At 40.6% G+C, this 26285-nt stretch overlaps 1 protein-coding gene across 1 annotated transcript in view; it reads right to left on the reverse strand.

Moving 5' to 3' along the window:
* Positions 1-6895: 6895 nt before the first annotated feature.
* RYR2 (ryanodine receptor 2) overlaps positions 6896-26285 on the reverse strand; it is a 798221-nt gene continuing 778831 nt past the window's right edge. The window contains exons 101-105 of the mRNA XM_061161401.1: positions 23386-23542; positions 21911-21975; positions 19751-19851; positions 18768-18819; positions 6896-8332 (exon numbers count right to left, since the gene is read on the reverse strand). Coding sequence (XP_061017384.1) covers positions 8237-8332; positions 18768-18819; positions 19751-19851; positions 21911-21975; positions 23386-23542 — 471 coding nt within the window. The 3' untranslated portion in view covers positions 6896-8236. The remainder of the gene's footprint in view (positions 8333-18767; positions 18820-19750; positions 19852-21910; positions 21976-23385; positions 23543-26285) is intronic.

Raw genomic sequence — 26285 nt, forward strand, 5'->3', positions numbered from 1 at the left:
TTGGCACAGAGAAGAGTAGGGACAGAAGAATCCTCACCGGCTTGGGTAACCGCTACTGGGGCCCAGCAGATAGCGCCTTTGGGACATACCAGAGAGTAGTCTCTCTAGAGTCCCTCAATTGCACCCACTGCCGCCCGCCTGTTCGTGGGGGGGTTCAAGGAAATGAGAAATGAGAGACTGTAATTGTTAGGCATGTCCTTCCAGCCATAGGAGCGAGGACCTCCTACCTTAACCAGAGGTCTTCTGGAATCTGAGACTGAGCCACGTGGGCTTTCTGCTGAGTTTGTTTTTCACTGCCCCTGTTTCCAGCACAACAAGCCTTCCCCTGCACTGGGTTTTCTTCGTGTTCTGCTTCTACCGTGGGAGCTTCGCTGAGTTGGGCTCCTGCTGCGCTTGGCCTCTTCCGCGTGGAGGTTGTTTCAGCCAGGTTAAACCCTAGTCACGGCATCATAGATGTCAGGCAAGTGTATGCTCCTTGGTTCTTTGTCTCGTCACAACAAAGATTGGGAGTGACGGACATTAAAGCCCCCTCGGCGGGTCACAGCTCTCGGGTCTTGGACAGACAGTGTTATAGCTCTGTTTATTTAGATAACAGCAGGAAAATCCATCTTCGCGGTGTGAGGGCACATCGATCCGAAGAGGAGTGTTCCCCATCCCACGGGAGAGAGAGAGAGGGAGAGAGAGAGACAGAGAGAGAGAAAGAGCGTACGCACGCGTGGGAAAGAGAGAGAGAGAGAGAAAACCCTTTGGCTCCTCTTTTTATATGTTTTTTTCCTTCCCCCTGGGCCTGTCCTATGCAAATTGGGCTCAGCCAGGAGCGCTGCTCTACCTGAAGTCCTCACTCCGGTCCTCGGACCTTCCTTTGACCTTGCTCTGCTCTATTTTCATGGGATTTTCCCTTCCTTGTCTTTTAGCCACAGCCATCTTGGACTCCTTTTCCCTATTCTAACTACCTAACAAATGCAACACCTTAATGGCATCATCCTTTAGCGCTTGAATAGTTCTACTTGGAAGTCCATCGCATCCACTAGCTTTATTAACAGCAGTGCTTCCTAAGGCCTACTTGACTTCAGTCTCCAGAATATCTGGCTCTGGTGGCTGACCTCACCATTGTAGCAATTGATTCATTTGGATCCTTTTTATACAGTTCTTCCGTGTGTCCTTTGCATCTTTTTTTTTTTTTTTTTTTTTTTTTGATCTCTTCAGTGTCTACTAGGTCTCTACTGTTGCTGTCCTTTATTGTGCCCATTTTTGGGAGAAATGGTCCCTTGATATCTCCAATTTTCCTGAACAGATCTCTAGTCTTTCGCCTTCTGCTGTTTGCCCTTCTTCTAGAGTAGGCATCCTCATAGTTCTAGGACCTATTTAGATCCCAGCTTTTTTTCCTAAATGAGTGGTAAATTTCTGGAAACTGGCCATGAAGGCAAATGGTTTGTGAAAAAGCCTCTTTCCCTTCCCTTTTGTGGGAGGCACCTCAGGACCTCAGTGCCACCCTCTCACCACCCCTCCCACAAGCACTCTTTCTAGCTGGTGGTGGGGCTGGACACAGGCAGGAGATATCATGGTCAAAGGTGGAGGTACTGTGTCTGCACTTAGGGGTATGGAGAGCCCAACAGTCCTGCAAGAACATGCCCCCAAACACTCCCCATTATATGACCCTGGGGAGGCCAGCATGGCAAATGTCACTGCCCAGGCATGTATCCCTGGGGTGTAGCCATGTAAGGACCCTACCCTGGCACGACCTGCCCTGTCCCAACCGTGTGAGGTGGATGGCAGTGGGGGCAGGGACAGACCCCCATCACCTGGTGGACCACGGAGAAGGCTGGCTGAATACAGGGTGGCTTGCAGAAGCCAGTGGCAAAGGATGGCAGCCCAGATGCAGTCCCACCACCATTAGTTCCAACCACCTGGGGCAGGATTGCCCCCCTTCCAGCACCAGGGGTTATGCACACCGACCACCCACTGGACAAAAGAGCTCCTGAAGGGCTGCAGTGTGAACACTCTTATACTCTAAGGCTGCATTTATATTGCCACACAATCGAGCCTGATGACAGTTAAATGATGGATAAGGCAAATCCAGAGGGTCAGGCTCCTATGGTTTAGGTCCTTCACTGCCTGTGAGAATGGTTGGAAACCTTTCCTGACATGCCTTGCACATAGTGAGGTATAAGACCTAGTGGCAAGGTTGGGAAATGCCTGGTAGATTTTTTCCCCATTTCCAGTGCAGTAAGGCATGAAATAAGAGTGGAAAGTAAGAGTGAGATAGGGACAGAGAGGAGACAAGGATGTTCAGGCATAGGTGAACCAGGAATAAGCTTCAGGGAGGAGGCAGTGTTATTTATGCTTTTTACTGTGTGCTTAAAACTGTTGTGTGGAAATTGCCTTCGGGTGGGTGGACAGACCCATCGTCTCTTTAGTCCATCCCATGACCCAGTCATCTGGATCAAAGTGTTCCACTGATGAGTGCCCTGATGGCTTTTAAATCCTTGACTCATGCCCACACCTTTGCAGCAACAGGTCCAAAAATGAGAAATTAGAAAGTGAGGGGCAGGGTGGGGGGGGGGGGGGTGGTGGGAGGTAGGGAGGAGAAATGAATGAATGACAGGAAGTAAGACAGTACCTGTCAAGTACAAGGGAGGCAAGAGGTTAGTTTCTTATCTCGCAGAAAAAATTCAGAGACAAAACAGGCAGGTCAAGAAAGTAAAGAGAGGATTAATTTACATGATCGTATGCCAGATTGCCGGAGGAAATATCAATAACCTCAGATATGCAGATGATACCACCCTTATGGCAGAGAGTGAAGAGGAACTAAAAAACCTCTTGATGAAAGTGAAAGAGGAGAGTGAAAAAGATGGCTTAAAGCTTAACATTCAGAAAACTAAGATCATGGCATCTGGTCCCATCACATCATGGCAAATAGATGGGGAGACAGTGGAACAGTGTCAGACTTTATTTTTCTGGGCTCCAAAATCACTGCAGATGGTGACTGCAGCCATGAAATTAAAAGACGCTTACTCCTTGGAAGGAAAGTTATGACCAACCTAGATAGCATATTGAAAAGCAGAGACATTACTTTGCCAACAAAGGTCCGTCTGGTCAAGGCTATGGTTTTTCCAGTGATCATGTATGGATCTGAGAGTTGGACTGTGAAGAAAGCTGAGCGCCGAAAAATTGATGCTTTTGAACTGTGGTTTTGGAGAAGACTCTTGAGAGTCCCTTGGACTGCAAGGAGATCCAACCAGTCCATCCTGAAGGAGATCAGTCCCAGGTGTTCATTCAAAGGACTGATGCTGAAGCTGAAACTCCAGTACTTTGGCCACCTCATGCGAAGAGTTGACTCATTGGAAATGACCCTGATGCTGGGAGGGATTGGGGGCAGGAGGAGAAGGGGACAACAGAGGATGAGATGGCTGGATGGCATCACTGACTCAATGGGCATGAGTTTGAGTAAACTCCAGGAGCTGGTGATGGACAGGGAGGCCTGGTGTGCTGCGATTCATGGGGTCGCAAAGAGTCAGACACGACTGAGCGACTGAACTGAACTGATGCCCTCAAGGGGCTTCCCAGGTGGATCAGTGGCCAATGCAGGAGCCACAGGAGACGTGAGTTCAATCCCTGGGTCAGAAATTTCCCCTGGAGGAGGAAATGGCAACCCAGTCCACTATTCTTGCCTAGAGAATCCCGTGGACAGAGGAGCCTGCAGGCTGCAGGCCATAGAGTTGCAGAGAGTCAGACGTGACTGAGCATGCACGCACATCTCTGAAGGGGAGAGCAGATTGGCTCAGCTGAGTGGCTGCCATGTTTCTCTGGCAAACTGGTTATGTGGGGTGTAGAAATGAAGAAGTGGACTATTCATTTGGGAGGGAGGGTTTTGGGGTTTGTTTTTACTGATTTTCATCCCAGCCCCACCTGCCTGAGGGGAGGAAGGATTTTTGTTTCATTTAACCTTGATCAGAAGTGTCATGGCATTGGTGCATGATGGGAACTTTTTATCTGCAAGGCTAATTTTATTGTAATAAGGGCATAGTGAACAAAAGGTTGTGTTTTGACACCAGAAATTCCTGCCTTTTCCTACCTTTCTTTGTCTGCGTTCAGGACACTTAGGACAGGCCACACACCCCAAAATGTATGGTTTCCTGTCATTCTGGAAGTTCCTGCTTTTCATCTACCTAGGGATACTTGTTTACAAGATGTGTGGTTTCCTGCCATTTGGCCCATGGTCCCCCCATTCTCTGCTCATAGCTAGCTAAGTGCTTGCTTTAGCACTACGACTGTTTATTTTATGAAGTAGGATCAAGAAATGTTTCCCAGAGAAAAATAGTGGGGGAAGAGTAAATAGGACAGGGAGAAAAATGTTGCGAGATTGGAAGTGGAGATGTGAAGATATGATATTACAGCACTCTTGGCAATTTTTTGAATATTTGAAAATTTCTAAAGGGATTACATTTCTTGAGATTGAGTCAGGCAGCCCTGAGTTTAATCAGAGAAATAAAGAGTCCCAGTGTAATTCATGCAACATTTCCTGGGAGAATTAATAATAATGCTAAGGAAGAAAAGCCATCTCCCACCCCCACCCCCCCTTTGAGGCCTTGAGAAGGGAATAGAGATGCCCTCCTCTAAAGGTAGGCCACTGACACCACCGATGACAGTTTTTTTTTCTTTTAAAATTATTTTTTTTTCCATCTATTTTTATTAGTTGGAGGCTAATTACCTTACAATATAGTGGTTTTTGTCATACATTGACATGAATCAGCCAATACATGTAAACCGATGACAGTTTTTAAAGTGAATGATGCAACTACTCTCCTCTTCCTCCAACACTGATGCTGAGAGTCCACTGGTGGGAGGAAGCTTCTTTTCCTGAATTCAGCCTCTTTCTCTGCATCTCCCTGAGTACTTGTCTGTCACCTGCTAGGGTTCTAAAGCCAGGAGCAGTCAACTGGGAGAATCTACAAGAATCTGCAGAATCCAGGCAAAAGAATCTGCAGAATCCAGGTAACTGCTAGCAATTTGTTTGCTCACCTCTCACCTGTACTGTTGTTTCATGTAAAAGCTGACTCTGGCATTATAAACAAAAGATCTGAATCTATCAGATTTTATATCCCAGAAAAACTTATTCCTCTCCACTGTGTACTTCCTCTGAAGTGTTTTGTGGCAAAGGAAACGTGGTCTTGGATGTTTTGCAGAGTTGATGTCATTTATTTTATCCAAATTCCTCAATACATGGGGTCACCTCCCTGAGCAGGATTGGGGATGGAGACCGCACAAATTGACTGCTTCTCTTTAATGAAAATGTTACTGAGAGGTTTAGTATGAGCTTCTCCAGAATGTGTCACTTTGATGTGTTAATTACTTTGAGCTGAAGTCAACCAAGCCTCAAAAGACACAGGAAGAGCTTTTTACCTTCCCCTTAAGTGTCTAAAAGAATTCAGACTGAAGACCTAGTCTAGGAAGAGAACTGACCAGGCATAACTATGAAGAGTGTGGGCCGGTGCAAGAAGCTGGGGGAAGCCTGGGGGACCCGTTTGTTCAGTTTCCTTTGTGTCCCATTGCCTATACCTAGTGTGACAATCCATAAGTTTACCAAATATCTACTCACCAAATATTTGCTCTTCCCACTTTCCTGTGAATTATTTTCTTTCCCTTTGAGGGCCCAGACCCCTCCACACCCCTTCTGAGCTCAGGAAAGGTATATAAGCCTCAATTGCCTTTCATGTCTTTGCGGAGCTCATATACATACAAAGTTTGTTTTTCTCCTGTGAATCTATCTTATATCAATTTAACAGCCAAAGAACCTAGAAAGGAAGAAGGGCAAAGTTTTCCTCCCTTAGAATATCAGAAAACAAATGCAAAATCTAAGTACTACAACTCTGATGTTATGAGAGCTCCAATGAGCTGAAAAATGACAGTTGATACCCAGCACCATGCTTTGCACAGGCAAATGTTCAATGAACAATTGAAAGTTTAATACATCACTAACTTGTGGGCCAATCCTCTTTCATATTAAGACAGAAAATGAATCCCTGGTTACACTGTGGAAATGAATTTGCCCTGAACAAGGAAGAGCTTTCTAAAATGAAAGAAAGCTGGATAAATATTAAAATGATTTGGGAGACGATGATTTTTCTGTCATTGGTGGTTTCTAAGAAATCTGGATGACCCCAAGATAAAGAAATGACAGGCATGGGGCTAGGTGATTCAAAATGCTAGATAGCTCTAAGGATCCATAATCGTATGTGATGAAAGCCTGCTTAGTTACAGGGAAGTATTGTTAGGGGAAGCACACTGATTGAAACCGCCCACCCTGGCCAGGCACCATAGTAACCATTTGCATGAGTTGTTTTATGACAGGAGATCCTGATAAGGAATACGGAACTAGTAAGCCACCACCAGCCGGAAGAGTTCGGGAAAGGTCGAGAGGAGACACTGCCTGTCCGTCCACTTCCCAGAATCCCTCTTGCTAGCATCCATCTTGGCTGAGCGATGCGTGCGCCACCAGGAAAGACTCTGAATTAGACTGATTGGCCAAAGACCACCCGGAAACCAATCCCATCACCATAAAACCCAAGACTGCCAGCCACGCGGCAGAGCAGTTCTCCTGGGTTCCCTTACCTGCTGCTCTCCACCCGGGTGCCCTTTCCCAATAAAATCTCTTGCTTTGTCAGCATGTGTCTCCTCGGACAATTCATTTCCGAGTGTTAGACGAGAGCCCAGTTTCGGGCCCTGGAAGGGGTCCCCCTTCCTGCAACAGTATGATGGGCTTTAAGGCAGTGTTTGGATTGCCCTAGACACACTCAGCTGAAAGTTCAAGGTTTTTTTGATGAATCCCAGTTTATAAGTGAAATGGAAAAAGAAAAAGGTGAGAAAGTTAGTTAAATAGTTTAATCAGAGCAGTTTTACAATTCTAAAATTAACAAGCAGACTTGTAATAAAAGAGTGCCAATATTTGCAAAATGACCTTGCTTCCATTCTGAATCTTTTTATTTGTAAAGATTCACATCACATTTAAAAGGACTCAAAATGGAGTGATTGATATTATCATCCATGTTTTTTGATGCAACTGGTGAAATCCCTGAATGGATATTGCTTCAGCTTTGATATTTAAAAAATGGCCTGAAAAGAAGTCCTTAATCCACAACTGATCACAGGTGGCTGAAAGAAAGAGAAAAACTCAAAACTACTGTCAAGTTCATAATGTATCATATTGTTGGTGGATGACACTGGCTCCAAATACACAATTAAGCCCACAACACTTTATTACTATGAATATAATTATCATGAAAATTCTCTCACGTGGATCAACTTGCTTCTGAAAGTTTTCTTGGTTTGTTTAAACTTGCATAATAAACATGCAATAAATTATTTCTTTTGAAAGTGTATTTTTTGCAGTCTTTTTGTTTTCATACAAAGATTTCATAAAGTTGCAATATTGCATCAGAGCATTACCAAAATAACAGCAGGAGCACAGGGGGAGGGGAAGTGGGAATTTGGATGAATGAGAAGAACCTCCTCTCGTCCTGAGACAGGCCACCCGTCTTTTTCAAAAGGTGCACACAAACTGCTTTTCTTACCCTCCCCCACCGAAGAAAAGCATGAAAGAAAAAAAAAAAAAAAAAGAAAACTCACAAAAGTCAATCTAACTAAGAAAAAAAGTCGACATAAGGAAAATAAAGATTTTTTTTTCATGCACATATCTTCTGCATAGCTCAACCCACATATAGTAAGGCACTATTTCCCTTCGTAACTGGTGTCCACAGCAATCTGGTAAGTGCTACAGTGCTCTGTGACCATTAGAGAGTTCCTTTCCGGATGGTGAAATAAAGAGGCTGAATGAGTGTGGCTGCCACGCTTCCCTGTGAATGTCCAGAGTGCAAGCAGATTTCCAGGAGTCCCAGAAGGAAATCTGTCTGTATAATAATGATTGAGAATCTCCAGAATGTTTCTTTTTTTTTTTTTTCAAAATTCCTATTTTGTCTGTGTATGAATTTAGATTATTCTTCAGTCATTATTCTTAAAGAAAATACCCTAGGTGGGGGGAAAAGCAGAGTCAGGTCTTCAGAAACACAGCTTCACTACTCCAAGAAAGCATGTAATGCTGGCAGTTCACAACATCAGCAAGATGTTTCCAAGAGAACAGAGAGAGACAGAGTCTAGAAACAGAAGGACAGAGACAAAGAGAGTGTGTGTGTGTGCATGTGTGTGTGTTTTGGTTTTTGGAGGTGATCTTGGACTGAGATTAATTTAGCTGGTCTTCATACTGTTTCCGGAAACAGTCTCCGGCTGGGAAAAATTCCCAGCACCTTTCTTGATACATCTTCCAAACATAAGATTCCTGTGAAAGTAAAGGCAGTGTGTTAACAACATGTCTTTCCTTAGGATCTGTGTGTTACCACAAAATACAAGATGGAAAGAAACTCAAATTTGTTATTACATATATCACAAACTATCATGGTATATTACATATAGTTATATAATTAGAGAATCTCAAATTCATTTAGATGGTTCCTAAATACTCCAGGTTGTATTTATTTCTACTAATAATGGATCTTCATCCTGACCATAATAATGATAAAAAACTATTTGTGATATATGATTTTGAGAATTCCTTAAAATCATTATTATTAATTTCACCATTCAAATTCAAACTATTAACAACAGGAGGTGAATATTTGGAGAGGGAGAATTTCAAACAGCTTGAGCAGAACCTTAAACATTTAATATGCAATTATTTCTTTTTATTTTTTTTACTTGAAATATAGTTGATTTACAGTGTTGAGATAGTTTCAGGTGAATAGTAAAGTGATTCAGTTACACACACACACTGTGTGTGTGTGTGTGTCTGTGTATTATTTCCAGATTCACTTCCCTTATAGGTTATTAGAAAATACTAAGTATAGTTTGCTGTGCTATACAGTAAATCCTTTTTGATTATGTTTTACATATGGTAGTATGTATATGTTAATCCCAAACTCCTAATTTATCCTTCACCCCGCTCCCCTTTGGTAATTATAGATATGTTTCCTATATATGTGGATCAATTTGTTTTATATATAAACTTACATCATTTTTATAACTTCCACATATAAGAGATACCATATGATATTTGTTCTCTTTCTGACTAACTTCACTTAGTATGATAATCTCTAGGTCCATCCATATTGCTGCAGATGGCATTATTTCATTGTTTTTTTTTATGGCTGAGTAATATTCCATTGTGTTTGTATGCATGTGATATATACAAAGGTTGTTTTCGTTCTAGGCTATTGTAAATAGCGCTGTAATGAACACTGGGGTGCATGCATTTTTTTCAAACTAATGGTTCTCTCCAGATAATGCCCAGGAGTAGAATTGCTGGATCACAGAGTAGCTCTAGTTTTAGTATTTTAAGAAACCCCCATACTGTTCTCCATCGTGGCTGGACCTATTTACAATCCCAACAACAGTGAAGGAGGGTTCCTTTGTCACCACACCCTCCCGGCATTTATTATTTGTAGACTTTCTAATGATGCTCATTCTGACTGGTCTGAGGTGATACCTAGTTGGAGGTATCACCTCCATTGATTTGCATTTCTCTATTAATTAGCAATGTTGGGCACTTTTCATGTGCTTTTTGGCTATCTGTATGTCCTCTGTGGAGAAATGTCTGTTTAGGTCTTCTGCCCATTCTCTGATTAGGTTGTTTGTTTTTATGATATTGAGGTATATGAGCTGTTTGTATTTTTTGGAAATTAATCCCTTGCTGATTGCATCATTTGCAAATATTTTCTCCCCGTCCATAGGTCATTTATTCATTTTGTTTATGGATCCTCTGCTGTCCAAAAATTTAATTAGGTTGAATTTGGTTATTTTTGAACTTGGTTATTTTCCCATTACACTAGGAAGCTGATCCAAAAAGACAATACTGCAATTAAGTCAAAGAGTGTTCTGCCCATTTCCTTCCCAAGAGATTTATAGTATCAGGTCTTACATTTAAGTCTTTAATCCATTTTAGGTTTATTTTTGTGTATAGTGTTAACGTTCTAATTTCATTCTTTGACATGGAGCTCTCCAGTTTTCCCAGCACCGCTTATTGAAGAGAATGTCTTTCTCCATTATATATTGTGCCTTTTTGTAGATTAATTGACCATAGGTATGTGGGTTTATTTCTGTGTTTTCTATCTTGTTCCATTGATCTATATTTCTATTCTTGCACCAGTAGCACACTGTTTTATTGTAGCTTTGCAATATAATCTGAAGCCAGGGAGTCGGATTCCTCTAATTCCATCTTTCTGTCTCCAGATTGCTTTGACTGTGCAGGGTCTTTTGTGTTTTCACACAAATCAAAAATTTTATTGTTCTAGTTCTTTGAGAAATGCCACTGGTAATTTCACAGGGGTTACACTGAATCTGTAGATTGCCTTGGGTAAGTGTAGTCATTTTGACAATACTGATTCTTCCAATCCAAGAACATGATATATCTTTCCATCTGATTGTGTCATCTTTGATTTTTTTCATCAGCATCTCATAGTTTTTAGAACAAAGGTCTTTGCCTCCTTAGGTAGATTTATTCCTAGCTACTTGTATTCTTTTTGATGCAATGGTAAATGGAGTTGTTTCCTTTTATTTTTTGTCTTTATGAAATGTTCATTTTTCTTTAACTTTATTGTAGCTGATTTACAGTATTGTGTTAGGTTCTGCTATACAGCAAAGTGAGTCCGTTTTACATATGCTCTGTGTACTCAGTAGCATCTGACGCTTTTGCTACTCCATGAATACCTGCCAGACTCCTCTGTCCATGGGATTATCCCAGCAAGAATACTGGAGTGGGTTGCCATTTCCTCCTCTGGGGATCTTCCCAATCCAGGGATCGAAGCTGCATCTCTTACATCACCTGCGCTGGCAGTCAGATTCTTTAGCACTGAGCCACTGGGGAAGCCCTCATTTTACATATACATATGTTCCTTCTTCTTAGACTCTTTCCCCGTAGATTAGAGAGTTTCAGGTAGACTTCCTTGTGCTATACAGTAGGTCTTTGTTGATTATCTATTTTATATATAGTAATGTATATATGTCGATCCCAATCCCCATCTCCCAATTATCCCACCCCCCTTCTCCCTACTTGGTAACCATAAATTTGTTCTCTACATTTGTGACAGTATTTCTATTTTGTAAATACTTTCATTTGTACCATTCTTTAGATTCCATATATAAGCGATATCATATATTTGTCTTTCTCTGTCTGGCATACTTCACTCAGTATGACAATCTTTAGGTCCATCCATGTTGCTGCGAATGCTGTTATTTCATTATCTTTTTAATAGCTGAGTAATATTCTATTGTATGTATGTACCACATCTCCTTTATCCATTCCTCTGTAGGTGGACATTTAGGTGCTTCTATGTCCTAATGATTGAGACAGTGCTGCAATGAACACTGGGGTACATGAATGTTTCCAAATTATGTTTTCTCTGCATATATGTCCACGCAATGGATTGCTGGATCACATGGTAGATGTATTTTTAGTTTTTTAAAGAAGCATCCGTACTGTTCTGTACAATGGCTATACTAATTTACATTCCCATCAGTGTAGGAGGGAGCGTTCTACTTCTGCACACCCTCTCCTGCATTGGTTACTTGCAGATTTTTTGATGGCTGTTCCGAATGGTGTGAGGTAATACCTTGTTGTAGCTATTAATTGGTGATGTTGATCATATTTTCAAGAACCTCTTGGCCTTCTTACATGTCTTCTTTGGAGAAATGTCTATTTAGGTCTGCCGCCCATCTTTTGATTGGGCTTTTTTCCCTTTCGATGGAACTTCACGAGCTGCTTGTGTATTTAGGAGATTACTGCCTTTGTCAGGCGCCTCATTTGCAAATGGTTTTTCTCATTCTGTGGGTTACCTTTTCATTTTTATTATGGTTTCCTTCGCTGTGCCAAAGCTTTTAAGATTAATTAGGGTCTGTTTATTTTTGTTACTCTAGGAGGAGGACCAAAAAATACTTTCTGTGATTTTTGTCAGAGAGTGTTGTTACTGTGTTTCCCTCTAAGGGTTTTACAGTATCTGGCTTACATGTAGATTTTAAACCCACTTGGAGTTTATTTTTACGTGTGGTGTTAGAGAATGTCTTAACTTCATTCTTTTGCATGGAGTTGTTCAGTTTTCCCAGCACCACTTATTGAAGAGACTGTCTTTTCTCCACTGTATATTTTTGCCTCCTTTGTCATAGATTAGGTAACCATGAGTGCATGCTGTTTTGTTTTTTCAATTGGAATATAGCTGCTTTACAAGGCTGTGTTAGTGTCTACTTTACAGAAAAGTGAATCAGCTATTTATAGCTCTTTTTTGGATTTCCCTCCCATTTAATTCACCACAGAGCACTGAGTGGAGTTCCCCGTGCTAAACAGTAGGGTCTCATTAGATGTAACTGCTGCTGCTGCTAAGTCGCTTCAGTCGTGTCTGACTCTGCGTGACCCCGTAGACGGCAGCCCACGAGGCTCCCCCATCCCTGGGATTCTCCAGGCAAGAACACTGGGGTGGGTTGCCATTTCCTTCTCCAATGCATGAAAGGGAAAAGTGAAAGTGAAGTTGCTCAGTCGTGTCCGACTCTTAGCGACCCCATGGACTGCAGCCCACCAGGCTCCTCCGTCCGTGGGATTTTCCAGGCAAGAGGACTGGAGTGGGTCGCCATTGCCTTATATATAACTAATATAGCTCATTTTGTACATAGTATCAGTGGAGTATACATGTCAATCCCAAGCTCCCAATTCATCCTACCCCCCCTTTCTCCTTTGGTATCCATACATTTATTCTCCCTATTTGTGTCTCTATTTCTACTTTGTAAATAAGATCACTGATACCATTTTTTTCAGATTCCATATATATGCATTAATATACGGTATTTGTTCTTCTCTTTCTGACTTACCTTACTCTGCATGACAGTCTCTAGGTCCATCTGTGTCTCTACAATGACCCAGTTTCATTCCTTTCTATGGTTGAGTAATATTCCACTGTATATACATACCACATCTTCTTTATCCATTCCTCTGCTGATGGACGTTTAGTGTCCTATTATAAACAGTGCTGCAGTGAACATTGGGGTACATGTATCTTTTTGAATTATGGTTTTCTCTGGGTATATGCCCAGTAGTGAGCTTACTGGGTCACATGGCAATTCTACTTTTAGTTTTTAAGGAATCTCCATACTGTTCTCCATAGTGGTTGTACAAATTTACATTTCCACCCACAGTGCAAGAGGGTTCTCTTTTATCCACACCCTCTCCAGCATTTATTGTTTATCAATTTTTTGATGATGGCCATTCTGATTGGATTATAAAGAAAGCTGAGCGCAGAAGAATTGATGTTTTTGAACTGTGGTGTTAGAGAAGACTCTTGAGAGTCCCTTGGACTGCAAGGAGATCCAACCAGTCCATTCTTAAGGAGATCAGTCCTTGGTATTCATTGGAAGGACTGATGTTGAAGTTGAAACTCCAAATATTTTGGCCACCTGATGCGATGAGCTGACTCATTTCAAAAGACCCTGATGTTGGGAAAGATTGAAGGCAAGAGAAGAAGGGGACGACAGAGAATGAGATGGTTAGATGGCATCACCGACTCAATGGACATGAGTTTGGGTAAACTCCAGGAGTTGGTGATAGACAGGGAGGCCTGGCGGTTCATGGGGTCGCAAAGAGTCGGACATGACTGAGCAACTGAACTGAACTGATTCTGATTGGTGTGAGGTCATGCCTCATTGTAGTTTTGATTTGCATTTCTCTAATAATTAGTGATGTTCAGCATCCTTTCTTGTGTTGGCCATCTGTATGTCTTTGAGAAATGTCTACTTAGGTCTTATGTCCATTTTTTGGTTGGGTGTTTTTTTTTTTTTTTTTTTTAATATATTGAGCTGCATGAGCTACTTGTGTATTTTAGAGATTAATCCTTTGTCAGTTGCTTTGTTTTCAAATATTTTCTCCCATTCTGAGAGTTATCTTTCCATCTTGTTTATAGTTTCCTTTGCTGTGCAGAAGGTTTTGTGTTTAATTAGGTCTCATTCGTTTATTTTTGCTTTTATTTTCATTACTCTAGGAGGTGGATCAGAAAGGATCTGCTGCGGTTTACGTTAAAGAGTGTTCTGTTTATGTTTTCCTCTGAGAGTGTCACAGCTCCCGGTCTTGCATTCTCTACCGTGACTGTAGCTGATTCACAGAGTTGTGTTAGGTTCTGCTGCACCGCAACATGAGTCAGTTTTATATACGCTCTGTGTGCTCAGTAGCACCTGACTCTTTCGCCACCCCATGAACGCCTGCCGGCTCGCCTGTCCATGAAATTTCCCAGGTAAGAATACTGGTGTGGGTTGCCACTTCTTTCTCCAGGGGATCTTCTTGACCCAGGGATTGAACCCATGTCTTCTGCATTGTAAGCAGATTCTTTACCACTGAGTCACCAGGGAAGCCCTTTGTACCAAAAGCACACTGTTTATTGTAGCTTTGTAGTACAATCTGAAGTCAGGGAGCCTGATTCTTCCAGTTCCATTTTTCTTTTCCAAGATTACTTTGGTTATTTGGGGTCTTTTGTGTTTCCATACAAACTGTAACATTTTTTCCTAGTTCTGTGAAAAATGCTATTGGTAATTTAATAGGGATTGCATTGAATCTGAAGATTGCTTTGGGTAGTATATAGTCAATTGCACAATATTGCTTCTTCCAATTCAAGGAAAAGGTATATCTCTCTGTTTGTGTCATCTTTAATGTCTTTTATCAATATCTTATAGTTTTCTGCATGCAGCTCTTTTGCCTTCTTAAGTAGGTTTATTCCTATGTATTTTATTCTTTCTGATGCAATGGTAAATGTGATTGTTTCCTTAATTTCTATTTCTCGCCTTTCTTTGTTGGTGTATAAGACTGCAAGAGATTTCTGTGTGCTAATTTTGCATCCTGCAAGTTTACCAAATTCATTGATGAGCTCTACTAGTTTTCTGGTAGCAACTTTGCAATTTTCTATGCATAGTATCATGTCATCTGCAAACAGTGACAGTTTTATGTCTTTTCCAATTTGGATTCATTTTATTTTTTTCTTCACTTATTGCCATGGCTAGGACTTCCAAATCTATGTTCAATAAAAGCGGGGAGAGTGGACATCCTTATCTTCTTCATGATGTTAGAGGAAATACTTAGTTTTTCACCATAGAGAATGATGTTTGCTGTGTTTGTTGTATAAGGCCTTTATTATGTTGAGGTACATTTCCCCTATGCCCACTTTCTGGGGAGTTTTTTTTTTTTTTTATTCATAAATGAGTGTTGAATTTTGTCAAAAGATTTTTCTGCATCTATTGAGATGGTTACATGGTTACTGTTCTTAAATTTGTTAATGTAGTGTTTCACACTGACTGACTTGTGGATACTGAAAACCCTCTGGCATCACTGGGATAAATCCCTTTCGATCATGGTGCATGACACTTTTAATGTATTGTTGGATTCAGTTTGCTAGGGTTTTGCCGAGAATTTTTGCATCTATGTTCATCAGTGATACTGGCCTGAAATTTCCTTTTTTTGTTCTATCTTTGAATGGTTTTGGTATCAGGGCAATTGTGTCCTTATAGAAGGAGCTTGGGATTGTTCCTTCTTATGTAGTTTGTTTTTTTTTTTTTTTTTAACAGTTTGAGAAGAATAGGTGTTAACTCTTCTGTAAATATTAGATAGAATTTGCCTATGAAGCCACCTTGTCTTGGACTTTTATTAGGAGTTTTTAAACCACAGCTTTAATTTCAGTACATGTGATCTGTCTGTTCATACTTTCTATGTCTTCCTAATCCAATTTTAGAAGGTTGTACTTTTCTAAGAATTTGTCCATTTCTCCTAACTTGTCCATTTTATTAGTGTAAAGTTGCTTGTAGTAGTCTTTTGTGATCCTTTGTATTTCTATGGTATCAGTTATAAGTTCTCCTTTTTTCATTTCTAATTTGATTGATTTGAGTTCTCTCCTTTTTCTTCTTGATGAATCTCCCTAAAGGTTTATCAGTTTTGTTTATTTTCTCAAAGAAGCAGCTTTCAGTTTCATTGATTTTTTGCTATTGTTTTAGTCATCTCTTTTTCATTAAATACTGCTCTGGTCATTATGATTTCTTTCCTTCTTCTAACTTTAGGTTTGTTTGTTCTTCTTTCTTGGGTTTCTTTAGGTGTAATGTTAGGGTCTTTATTTCAGATTTTTGTTTCCTGAGGTAAGATTTTATTGCTATAAACTTCCGTCTTAGAATTGTTTCTGTTCCATCCCATAGGTTTTGGATTATCTGTTTTCATTTGTCTGTAGTATGTTTTTATTTCCTCTTTGATCCATTGGTTGTTTAGTAAGGTATTGTTTAGTTTTCATGTGTTTTTGTCTTTTATAGTTATATTCATAGAATTTATTTTTAATCTCATAACCTTGTTATCAGAAAAGATGCTTGATATGATTTCAATTTTCTTAAATTTACCAAGGCTTTCTTTGTGGCACAGAATGTGATCTATCCCGGAGAATATTCCATGTGCACATAAAAAGAATGTGCATTCTGCTGCTTTTGGATGAAACACTCATCAATGAACTACATCTGGTCTAATATGTCATTTACGGCCTATGTTTTCTTATAGAATTTTTAACTGGGTGATCTGTCAATTGATATAAGTAGGGTATTATATCATAATTATTGTGTAACTGTCAATTTCTCCTTTTATGTCTGTTAACATTTACCTTCTATACTGGGGTGCTCCCATGTTGGGTGCATAAATATTTATAATTGTTATATCTTCTTGATTGTTCCCTTGATCATAGGTAGTGTCATTCTTTGTCTCTTTTAACAGTCTCTATTTTAAAGTCCATTTTATCTGATGTAAGTATTGCTACTCCAGCTTTCTTTTGATTTTCATTTGCATGGAATTTTCCGTCCCCTCACTTTGAGTCTATGTATGTCCCAATTTCCCAAGTGGGTCTCTTGTAGACAACCTATTTAGGCATCTTGTTTTTGTATCCATTCAGCTAGTCTGTCTTGGCTGGAGCATTTAACCCATTTATAGTCATGTCAGACTCTTTGCAACCCTATGGATTGTAGCCTGCCAGGCTCCTCTGTGATCTTCCAGGCAAGAATGCAAGAATACTGGAGTGGGTTGCCATTACCTTCTCTAAAGGATCTTCCCATCCCAGGGATTGAACCCGAGTCTCTTATGTCTCCTGCACTGGCAGGCAGGTTCTTTACCACTAGTGCCACCTGGGAAGCCCCATTAATATGGTATTCTTATTACTATTTTGTTAATTGTTTTGAGTTTATTTTTATTAATTTGTTGTTTTGAGTTTATTTTCTTCCTTTCCTCTTTTGTTCTCTTTGATTTGATGATCATCTTTAGTGTTGTGTTTGGATTCCATTTTCTGTGTGGGTGTATCAATTGTAGGTTTCTGATTTGCGGTTGGCATGGGATTTTGATATAGCAGTCTGTGTGTATACTTGATTAAATTGCTGATCTCTTAATTTCAAATATCCTGCATTTGTACTCTCCTCCTCCCGCAATTACTGACTTAGATATCATATATGTGTGAGAAGTATTTCCTACCTTTATTATATGTTTGCCTTATTGGTGAGTTTTCCCATTTTGTAATTTTCTTGTTTCTAGTTTTGGCCTTTTCTTTTCCACCTACAGAAGTTCCTTTAGCATCTATTATAAAGCTGGTTTGGTGGTGCTGAATTCTTTTAGTTTTTGCTTGTCTGTAAAGCTTTGGTTTCCCCATCAAATATGAATAAGAACCTTTCTGGGTACAGTAAGTATTCTTGATTGTAGGGTTTTACTTTTCATCACTTTAAATATATCTCACCACCTGGCCTGCAGAGTTTCTGCTGAGAAATCAGCTGCTGGTACTATTATATAGAATCTCTTTTATGTAATTTGTTGGTTTCCCATTGTTGCTTTTAATATTTTCCCGCCTCCTGAGGAGACCCTGCAAAACTAGCAGGTACGTCTGGCCCAGGATCCTATGAAGTCACTGCTTTTGCCTTGGGTCTGATGCACACGAGACCTTGTGTGCACCCACCAGCAATGATGTCTTTGTTTCTTCCAGTTCTTTGGATCTCCTGCACTTAATCCCTGCTGGTCTTCAAAGTCAAATGCTCTGGGGGCTCTTCTTTCTGATGCCAGACCCTCAGGCTGGGAAACCTGGCATCAGCTCAGAAGTTTCACTCCTGTGGGAGAATTTCTGTGATATAATTGTTCTCCAGTTTGTGGGTTGCCCATCTAGGGGTCATGGTATTTAATTATATTGCAAGTGGCCCCTTTATACCATCTCATTGTGGTTTTTTCTTTGTCTTTGGATATAGCATATCTTTTTTGGTAAGTTCCAGGCTTTTTCATCAGTAGTTGTTTAGCAGTTAGTTGTGATTTTGGTGTGCTCCTGAGAGGATGTGAGCTCAGGGTCCTTCTGCTCTGCCATCTTGTCCCAGGATATGCAATTATTTTCAAATGACAGTAATACTGTTGGATGAAGTTCACTTGAAATAATCTGCTATCTTATTAGGCAATCAAGTACATTATAATTATCAAAATCCAAGCTCGGCATTTTCAGCTAATAAATGTTCAATTCTAATTTTACTTTTTTCTACTACGGCAATCTTTTGTATACTCATCCAGAATAAAAGGAATTTTATACTAAGATACCATGACCAATATCTGAGAGTAATTCTGATGTTAATGTTTAATGTACATGTTTATTCCAGCAAGCAGAGATTCTTTTATCAATTTTTTCAGATGATGTAGGTCAGTGTTTACGTACCTGTCCTGTGTGCTCCGTTTCATCTTTGTTTATGAGATACATCAGAAAAAACCTACAGATACACAGAGAGTAATCAGAAATGGATTGTATGGAAATAGCATAAACAGACACCTCTGATCTTGCTATGGGCTAACTCTTTATGGCAGAGCATAGAAATGTGTCAAACCTGAAGGGCAAAGAAAAGAAACAAGAAATGCCATGGGGACCAAGAGCTTATCTTCTTTTAAATATTTGTTCAAAAGAGCTAAAATATATGCACCAGTCAAGTTATACTTCTTGGGAGCTGCTTTATGCCAGGTTTGGTGCCAGACCCTGCCTGCGACTATATCCTATTTATTCACTTATGGGGCAGGAACTGTGATCCTCATTTGGAAAATCAAGGATTAAAAAGGTTAAATAACTTGTCTAATATCACATACTTTTGAATCCCAAAGTCCACTTCAACGCTATTCTGTATCTCTTCTTTTAGATATTAAAATCAGGTTAGAAACAGATTAAGAATTAATATTGTACCAAAGTACAGTTTCTGGCTAGTCTTGAGTAATAGCTAGATTTCTATGTATTAAAAAAAAAATGTAACTTTTATCTGTGTTTTCCAATAGTGCTTAAAGAGCTCTGTATTTTCTCAGGAAAGAAAAATGAAGATTCACATATTTCTAGGGAGCAGATGGAACATTCCTGTTCGAAATAAGAAACACAGACAAAGCTCTCTGAGAGGCTTGGTGCACATTCTGCTCATCCTTTCCACCTTTTCATTTCATGTTCTAGAAGGTATCTTTCATGTGGAACATTGCAACTTCATTTCCTAAGTTAACCTACTCTTGAAGAAAAAGAACCACTAGCTGTGGGTGTTTCCCTCCAGGAGGCTTATAAGAAGCCTGAGGCCAGTGGTAATGACAGGGGTTCTCTCTCCAGTTTCTCCAGCATGCTGAGTTGAAGCCTGGCTATCAGGAGAGGCAGGGGAGTGAGTCAGGCATACTCACAGATAATTGGCCAAGTTGTGTTCCTGTAAAGTGTGGGTTTCAAAGCCATGTGGCACGGTGTCAAAGTAATCATTGCCTATCCCACAGATGAAGCACTTGGTCTAGAAGACAAAGGCAAATATTCAAAGGTCACAGTTGAGAAAGGAAAACATAACTCACCACTCGGGGGCAGTTACTTGATTTACTCAGTCTACATAAAAGATCATCCCAGAAGGCCGCACCAAGTACTTGAATACCACTTTAGCTGCTCCCCACAACTACAGATTATTGTGGAGTTTCAGTGACACAGCGGACATAGTGGACATATTGTGGACAAAGTGACATAGTGACATAGGAGTTTCAGCAGCAAGAAGTTAACAGGGGCAGAAAGAGTACAGGGTGATGATGGCTGAAAAGCAATGTCTTCTTTTTCCCTCCAGCCTGAGTAAGCACACTCAGGCTTGGTGATCACTCTTGTTTATGACGCTGGCTCTAGCTAGGCATGACTAAATGTGTCCTCAGTTGAAACTACAAACTTGGTACCCATCCTAGCCGTGTCTGATGACCAAGTTGGGTGGGCGGGGGACACCAAACCAAATACCAAACTATGAGGTATAGAATCAACCATTCAGAGAAGGTCCACCATGTGCCAGGTACACAATTAACCTGTGGCCATGTATTGGGATGACAATCTGTTCTAGAAATAGGATGCCTTCTCTCCCTGCTTCCCTCCCATCCCATCCATCTCTCTCTTCACTTGCTAGGTCTGCCATCTGCAGGCCCAAAACACAGGGAGAAGCAGGCTTTCCATTTTATCATTAGCACTGCCTATGTATCAACTCAAATGAATTCAATAATTATTATCCTCATGCAGCTCCAGATGCTCATCATCCCTGCAAATTAGAAGCTATTTTGTACCACTAGAGGCATGTTTATGATGCCCTAGATGCTAGAGCCTAGAATCAAGATTATTAAGATATTTTATAATTCTCTTTGCCTTACTGATCAACAGCTACTGACGACAGAAAGGCTCCACTCAGCGGTCCAGTCTTGGACACCATTCAGTGTCTCTTAAATAAATAGGTTCACACTTAACAGCTTTCCCCAGGAACTTGCCCTTCCTCTGTCACCTCCATTGGTGACTCTGTGTTTAACTGAGCCACCATGCTTCTTTCTAGAGGCTCATGCCGGAAACTTGGTATCATTTCTGCTTGCTCCAGACTTCATCCTCTGCATATGGCCAATCACCAAGTTCTTTTCATGCCAGCTCCAAAGTACTCCTTGAGTTCATCTGGTTCCTCCCTCCTCAGTGGCACTTCTTTAGCAAGAGCCTCATCATCTCCTGCCTAGAAAATGCTGACAGCTGCTTCCCTGTTCCTGGTCATGCCTTCATTCCCCCTATTTTAATCTATACTTGTTCTTTTTAGTGTAAATCTGATCATGTCACTGCCCTGCTTAAAACCCTTTTCTTGTTTCCTAGCTTGTTAAGTTACACTGTAAATTTCTCAAATGCGTTTTTACACTCTTAATTAGTTGGCCTTCCTTGTCAGTCCCATTATTAGAATGTAATACTTCATCCTGCACCAGTTATGCTTCCAAGGGAAAAATCTGCATATCAAATTCCCGAAAACCAGGGTCTTGGTATATAGAACCTCAGGCAGTGACACTCTCACAGAATCCAATGGGCATAGTGGGGCACATCAGGGTGAGGAGGTTTCCTAAACTGTCCTGCACTCTCTCTCTCTCTGTGTCTCTCTCTCACATCCACACCTCTGCAATCTTCAGGCCTCAGCTTGTGCATCTCTTCTTTTAAGAACTTCCCTGATCATCCAAGATGAAATGAGACACAAGCCCCAAGGACCCCAGTACTCAGGGTTTCCTCCTATAAGTGCTCATCACACTGCTCTGTGATTGCCTGTTTACTTATGTCAGTGAATCCATCATTTAGAATGGATGGTCTTCCCACTGCTGGAGGGGTGGATGGTGCCATATTACTGTCTGTATGTACCTGGAGCCCACCACCTTGCTCAACTCTATGTGTTGCCTGAACCAAAAACAGGCCAATGAAATTACACATTGTTCATGCTCTTCCCCCTTCCTCCCACTGCCATAATTCTTTGATAAAGGCAGTGAGGACGGAGAGTGTCCACAGCAAAAACGTATAGTGAGAAACAGACCTACCTCCATGTCTTCTTTGACCTGTTCCTGTTGGTCTCTTAGTTCCCCAAAAGCATCGATGATTAAACCTAGTGTTAAATAAAGACAGGATTTAATCTTTAGCAACCAGAAAGTGATAATGAAATTCACAGCCCTTTGGCTAATCCTCCTAAGGAAAGGGACCATGTACAACTACACTGGGAAATGCACACACTGGATACTCCTACCAAGGCAGTGGCGTTATCTCCTGGGGGCGGGGGGCAGAAATACATGCAGTTCCCAGGCCACACACTATCAAAAAGGGGTTTAAAAATGAAGCAACAGAGCAGGGAAACCTTGGTTACCCTGGCATCAATAAATGGTATGTTATATTATCTGCTTCATGCTAAGAAAGAGCAATTGAGATTTATGTTCGTAAAGTACAGAAAATGCCACCAATAAGTTTTCAAGTGCTAAATTTGCAAGTCAAACATGCTTATATTCATTGTGAGGAATTTGCCCCAAATCTTGTTTTCCCCCCACAAATTCCTTATCAGTAAACTTCCTGCAACGTTATTAACTGTGGCAATCAGCCAACTTCCTTCTGCTCTGTCCCCTTTTCTCCTGTGACTTGCCTGACTGTTCACTGTCTTCCAAGTGTTTTATGACTTTGCCTTCTTATAAAACATTATTATTACACTCAGGAAAGACATAAAGGAAAGAGAGACACAAAGGGGAAGATCATGAATCCTTTAAATGTGTTCCTGTGCTTTACTAAAAAAAAAGGTACCATTTTTGCCTCTGGAATTTAGAGGATAATGTGTCATTTATAGACATTTAATTCAAGCTAGGAAATATGTAAGCAGAAAAAGACAACATGAATGATTTTTCTAAGGGGAAAAAATGTTACCTTGGAATAAAAGGAGGGGAGAAAAACTGCCCACTCCAAGTTACCTTGGGGTGAAAGAAGGGACGAGTGGGTCAGCATGGTGCTGTGGTGGCATGTGAGGGGTTGGATTCCAGCCCTGACACTTTGCAGCTGTGCACTCCAGCTGAGTCACTTGTTATGGCTCAGTTTCTTCAAAGGTGAAGAACAATACTCTGTTCACAGGGCACATGGAACAGACATCATTTTTAAAGAAATATTTTCTATAATCCATGGCTTAGAGCTTTATATAATTTCCATGTGATAGACCCAAAGAGGTTAAATGGCTTGCCCACCGTTAGTTGTAAAGGATGTCAGTGGCAGGGCTGGAAATCAGACCCAGGAAAGTGCTCTTTCCATTATGCTATTTGAGAGGAGTCCAAAGAAACTTGTATTCATCTCTTCCCCCACCCCCAGACCAAGGTCCGCTACGTCTCTGTTTTTCCCTCTACAGATTTCCAATGAAGAAACACTGAAAGGAAAAGTTCTATTTGGCTTTTCTAGGAAACACTTGACAGTCTTACCCTATCTTTAATGTTAGCTTCAACAATAAGTAGGTCAGATTCTAGATCTTCTTGACCTCCAGTGAGCTTACCTTGTATTATGGCCAAGAGAATGACAATTACAAAAAAGAAGAAGGTGATGTCAAAGATGATTCGATATATCTCATATTCATCACCAGCTGGATCTTCGATTTCATCACCAATACCCCCTCCGGCACGTACTCCAACATACATGTGGAACATATAGCACTGGAAAATAAAGGAATGGCATCACCTCCTGGAGGATTATTTCCCGTTTTTATAATCAACACACCTAAGGTTCTCTCTAGCTCCTAATCTTCACTCTGGAAATTATGAGAATCTTTGCCTTCTACATCATTTCTTTTTGTTTCAATATTTGTAACTGTGATGCAAACACTTGACTCTGCTGTCTTTTAAACAAAACGCTATTCTGCATACTCTGCTTAGCACCTGCTGACGCACTTTGCAGGAAATGCATCTGGCATTAAGATCATACTGGGGGGCACAAAACTATATTTAATTGCATTGTTCAATTTTTTTTTTTTAGCATAACAGATGAAGGAATGGGGAAGTAAAAGTCCAATGTATAACTGGATAGAATGTTAGAAATAAAGAATAAAGAAAAAAAAAGAAAGAAAAAAAATTAAGAAAATAAAGAAAAAAAAATCAGATTTAACACTTATCATCCCCTCATCTATCATATGTGGAATATAATGCACAAAGTTTTTTAACTTTAACTTCTAGAATAAAGAAAAATGAGAGAGGCAGGGAAGAAATAGCAGCTTATCATTAACACACTAAAAGTTTAAAGTAACCAACAACATGTACTGCTGCCAAATGTCCACTGCTGAAAAAAGGGTGTAGTAAAATGCTTTGGGGTGGGGTTTCTCAGCCTCATCACTGTTAACATTTCAGAAAAGATAATTCTTGGCTGTGGGGGTTTCCCCCCTTATATTTCTGGTCATTCCTTCTCAGCCCTGTCAGCCACTTCTTCCTCATCTCCCTATCTCTTCATAAACTGATCCCCAGGATTGGGTTCTCTGATTTCTTTTTTTTTTTTCTTTTAGGACATTCCCTTAGGAAACTTTTCTAGTTTCATACTTAAGCATCATCTGTGGTAATTATAAAATATTTCTGTTTACACTTCAGGTCTCTTTCTTGAATCCCAGACTTGTATCTCCAACTTATTTTTCATTTGATGTTTTATGATCTCATTTCATTATAATTAGTCCCATTATAAGAAGAATTACTTGGGTTACTTCCTTGTCATCTTGCATCTTTGCATCTTGCATGAGTGCTCAGTCGTGTCCAACTCTTTGTGACCCCGGGGACTGTAGCCTACCAGGCTTCTCTGTCCGTGGGATTTCCCAGGCAAGAATACTGGAGTGGGTTGCCATTTGCTTCTCCAGGGGATCTTCCCGACCCAGGGATCGAACCCAGGTTTCCTGCATTTCCTGCACCGGCAGGCAGATTCTCTACCACTGGCACCCTGGGAAGCCCTCTATCGTCAGTGCCTAAATAATGTTCAGCACGATAGGCCCTTAAAACTCACTGGGGATGACTGAAGAGTGAAAAATTATGACTAGTCGGTTGTTTCCTGGAGAACAGCTCAGATAATACCTCAAATTCTCAAGTAGTTTTTTTAAAGAGCACCAAATTCAAGCAAAGAATACAAGATAATACCAAAATACTCATACAGACAGCCTGATGAGATCAGTGGTGTCTAAACTTAATTCTGCATCCACATCTCCCAGAGGCGTAAACATTCCGAATTCCTGGTATCACCTACTGAATTAATCTCTGGAAGTAAGATTTGAAGACACTTTAAAAAAGCGTTTGGGGAGATGCCCCAAGAGGCTCCTCAGTGTGGATGAGTGAAAATGCCCTGGATGTGAGAAACAGGTCCAGGTCATCTTGGCTGTGTTTTCAGATGTACATATATTTCTTCTAAGTTGATTAAAGTTGTTTTGGAACTATCAAGTACCTCAAAGAAATGCACTGCATTGAATACCTGTCAATCATGCATAAAAAGAAAGAACTGTTTTTGGTGCAGTGAAGCAAAGGCTTGCAAAAAAAAAACTGTTTTCCAAATTCTGAGTGTCCTGTCAGTTGTTCATTTTGGTTGAACTGTCAAGAGATCTCCTGTTGTTGTTCAGTCGCCAAGTCATGTCTGACTCTTTGCGACCCCATGGGCTGCAGCACAGCAGGCTTCCCTGTTGTTCACCAACTCCTGGAGCTTGCTCAAACTCAAAGTCTATATTGATGGAAGACCACACACAATTTACATTCTTCATGGTAGTGGTCCTGTATATAATGAACAGATAAGTGAAAAGCTGGATCACCCAGAGAGAGAAGAAGGAAGCTTCTTCAATGATTTTTGAAATCTACCTGACAAATTTTAACCTCCTTTGAAAAGGATGTTAAATGCCTTTTTGGAATCAGGCAGTATTTTCCACAGTCCAGTTACTGCCTGGCCAAATCCACCAACAGGGATGTTATTAAAGAACGTCTTCCAGCCCTCAGATTGGGAGAAAATAATAGCAAACGAAGCAACAGACAAAGGATTAATCTCAAAAATACACAAGCAACTCCTGCAGCTTAATTCCAGAAAAATAAATGACCCAATCAAAAAATGGGCCAAAGAACTAAACAGACATTTCTCCAAAGAAGACATACAGATGGCTAACAAACACATGAAAAGATGCTCAGCATCACTCATTATCAGAGAAATGCAAATCAAAACCACAATGAGGTACCATTACACGCCAGTCAGGATGGCTGCTATCCAAAAGTCTACAAGCAATAAATGCTGGAGAGGGTGTGGAGAAAAGGGAACCCTCTTACACTGTTCGTGGGAATGCAAACTAGTACAGCCACTATGGAAAACAGTGTGGAGATTCCTTAAAAAACTGGAAATAGACCTGCCATATGACCCAGCAATCCCACTCCTGGGCATACACCCCGAGGAAAC

This window comes from Dama dama, chromosome 15 (genome assembly GCF_033118175.1).
Source record: "Dama dama isolate Ldn47 chromosome 15, ASM3311817v1, whole genome shotgun sequence".
Lineage (NCBI taxonomy): Eukaryota > Metazoa > Chordata > Mammalia > Artiodactyla > Cervidae > Dama > Dama dama.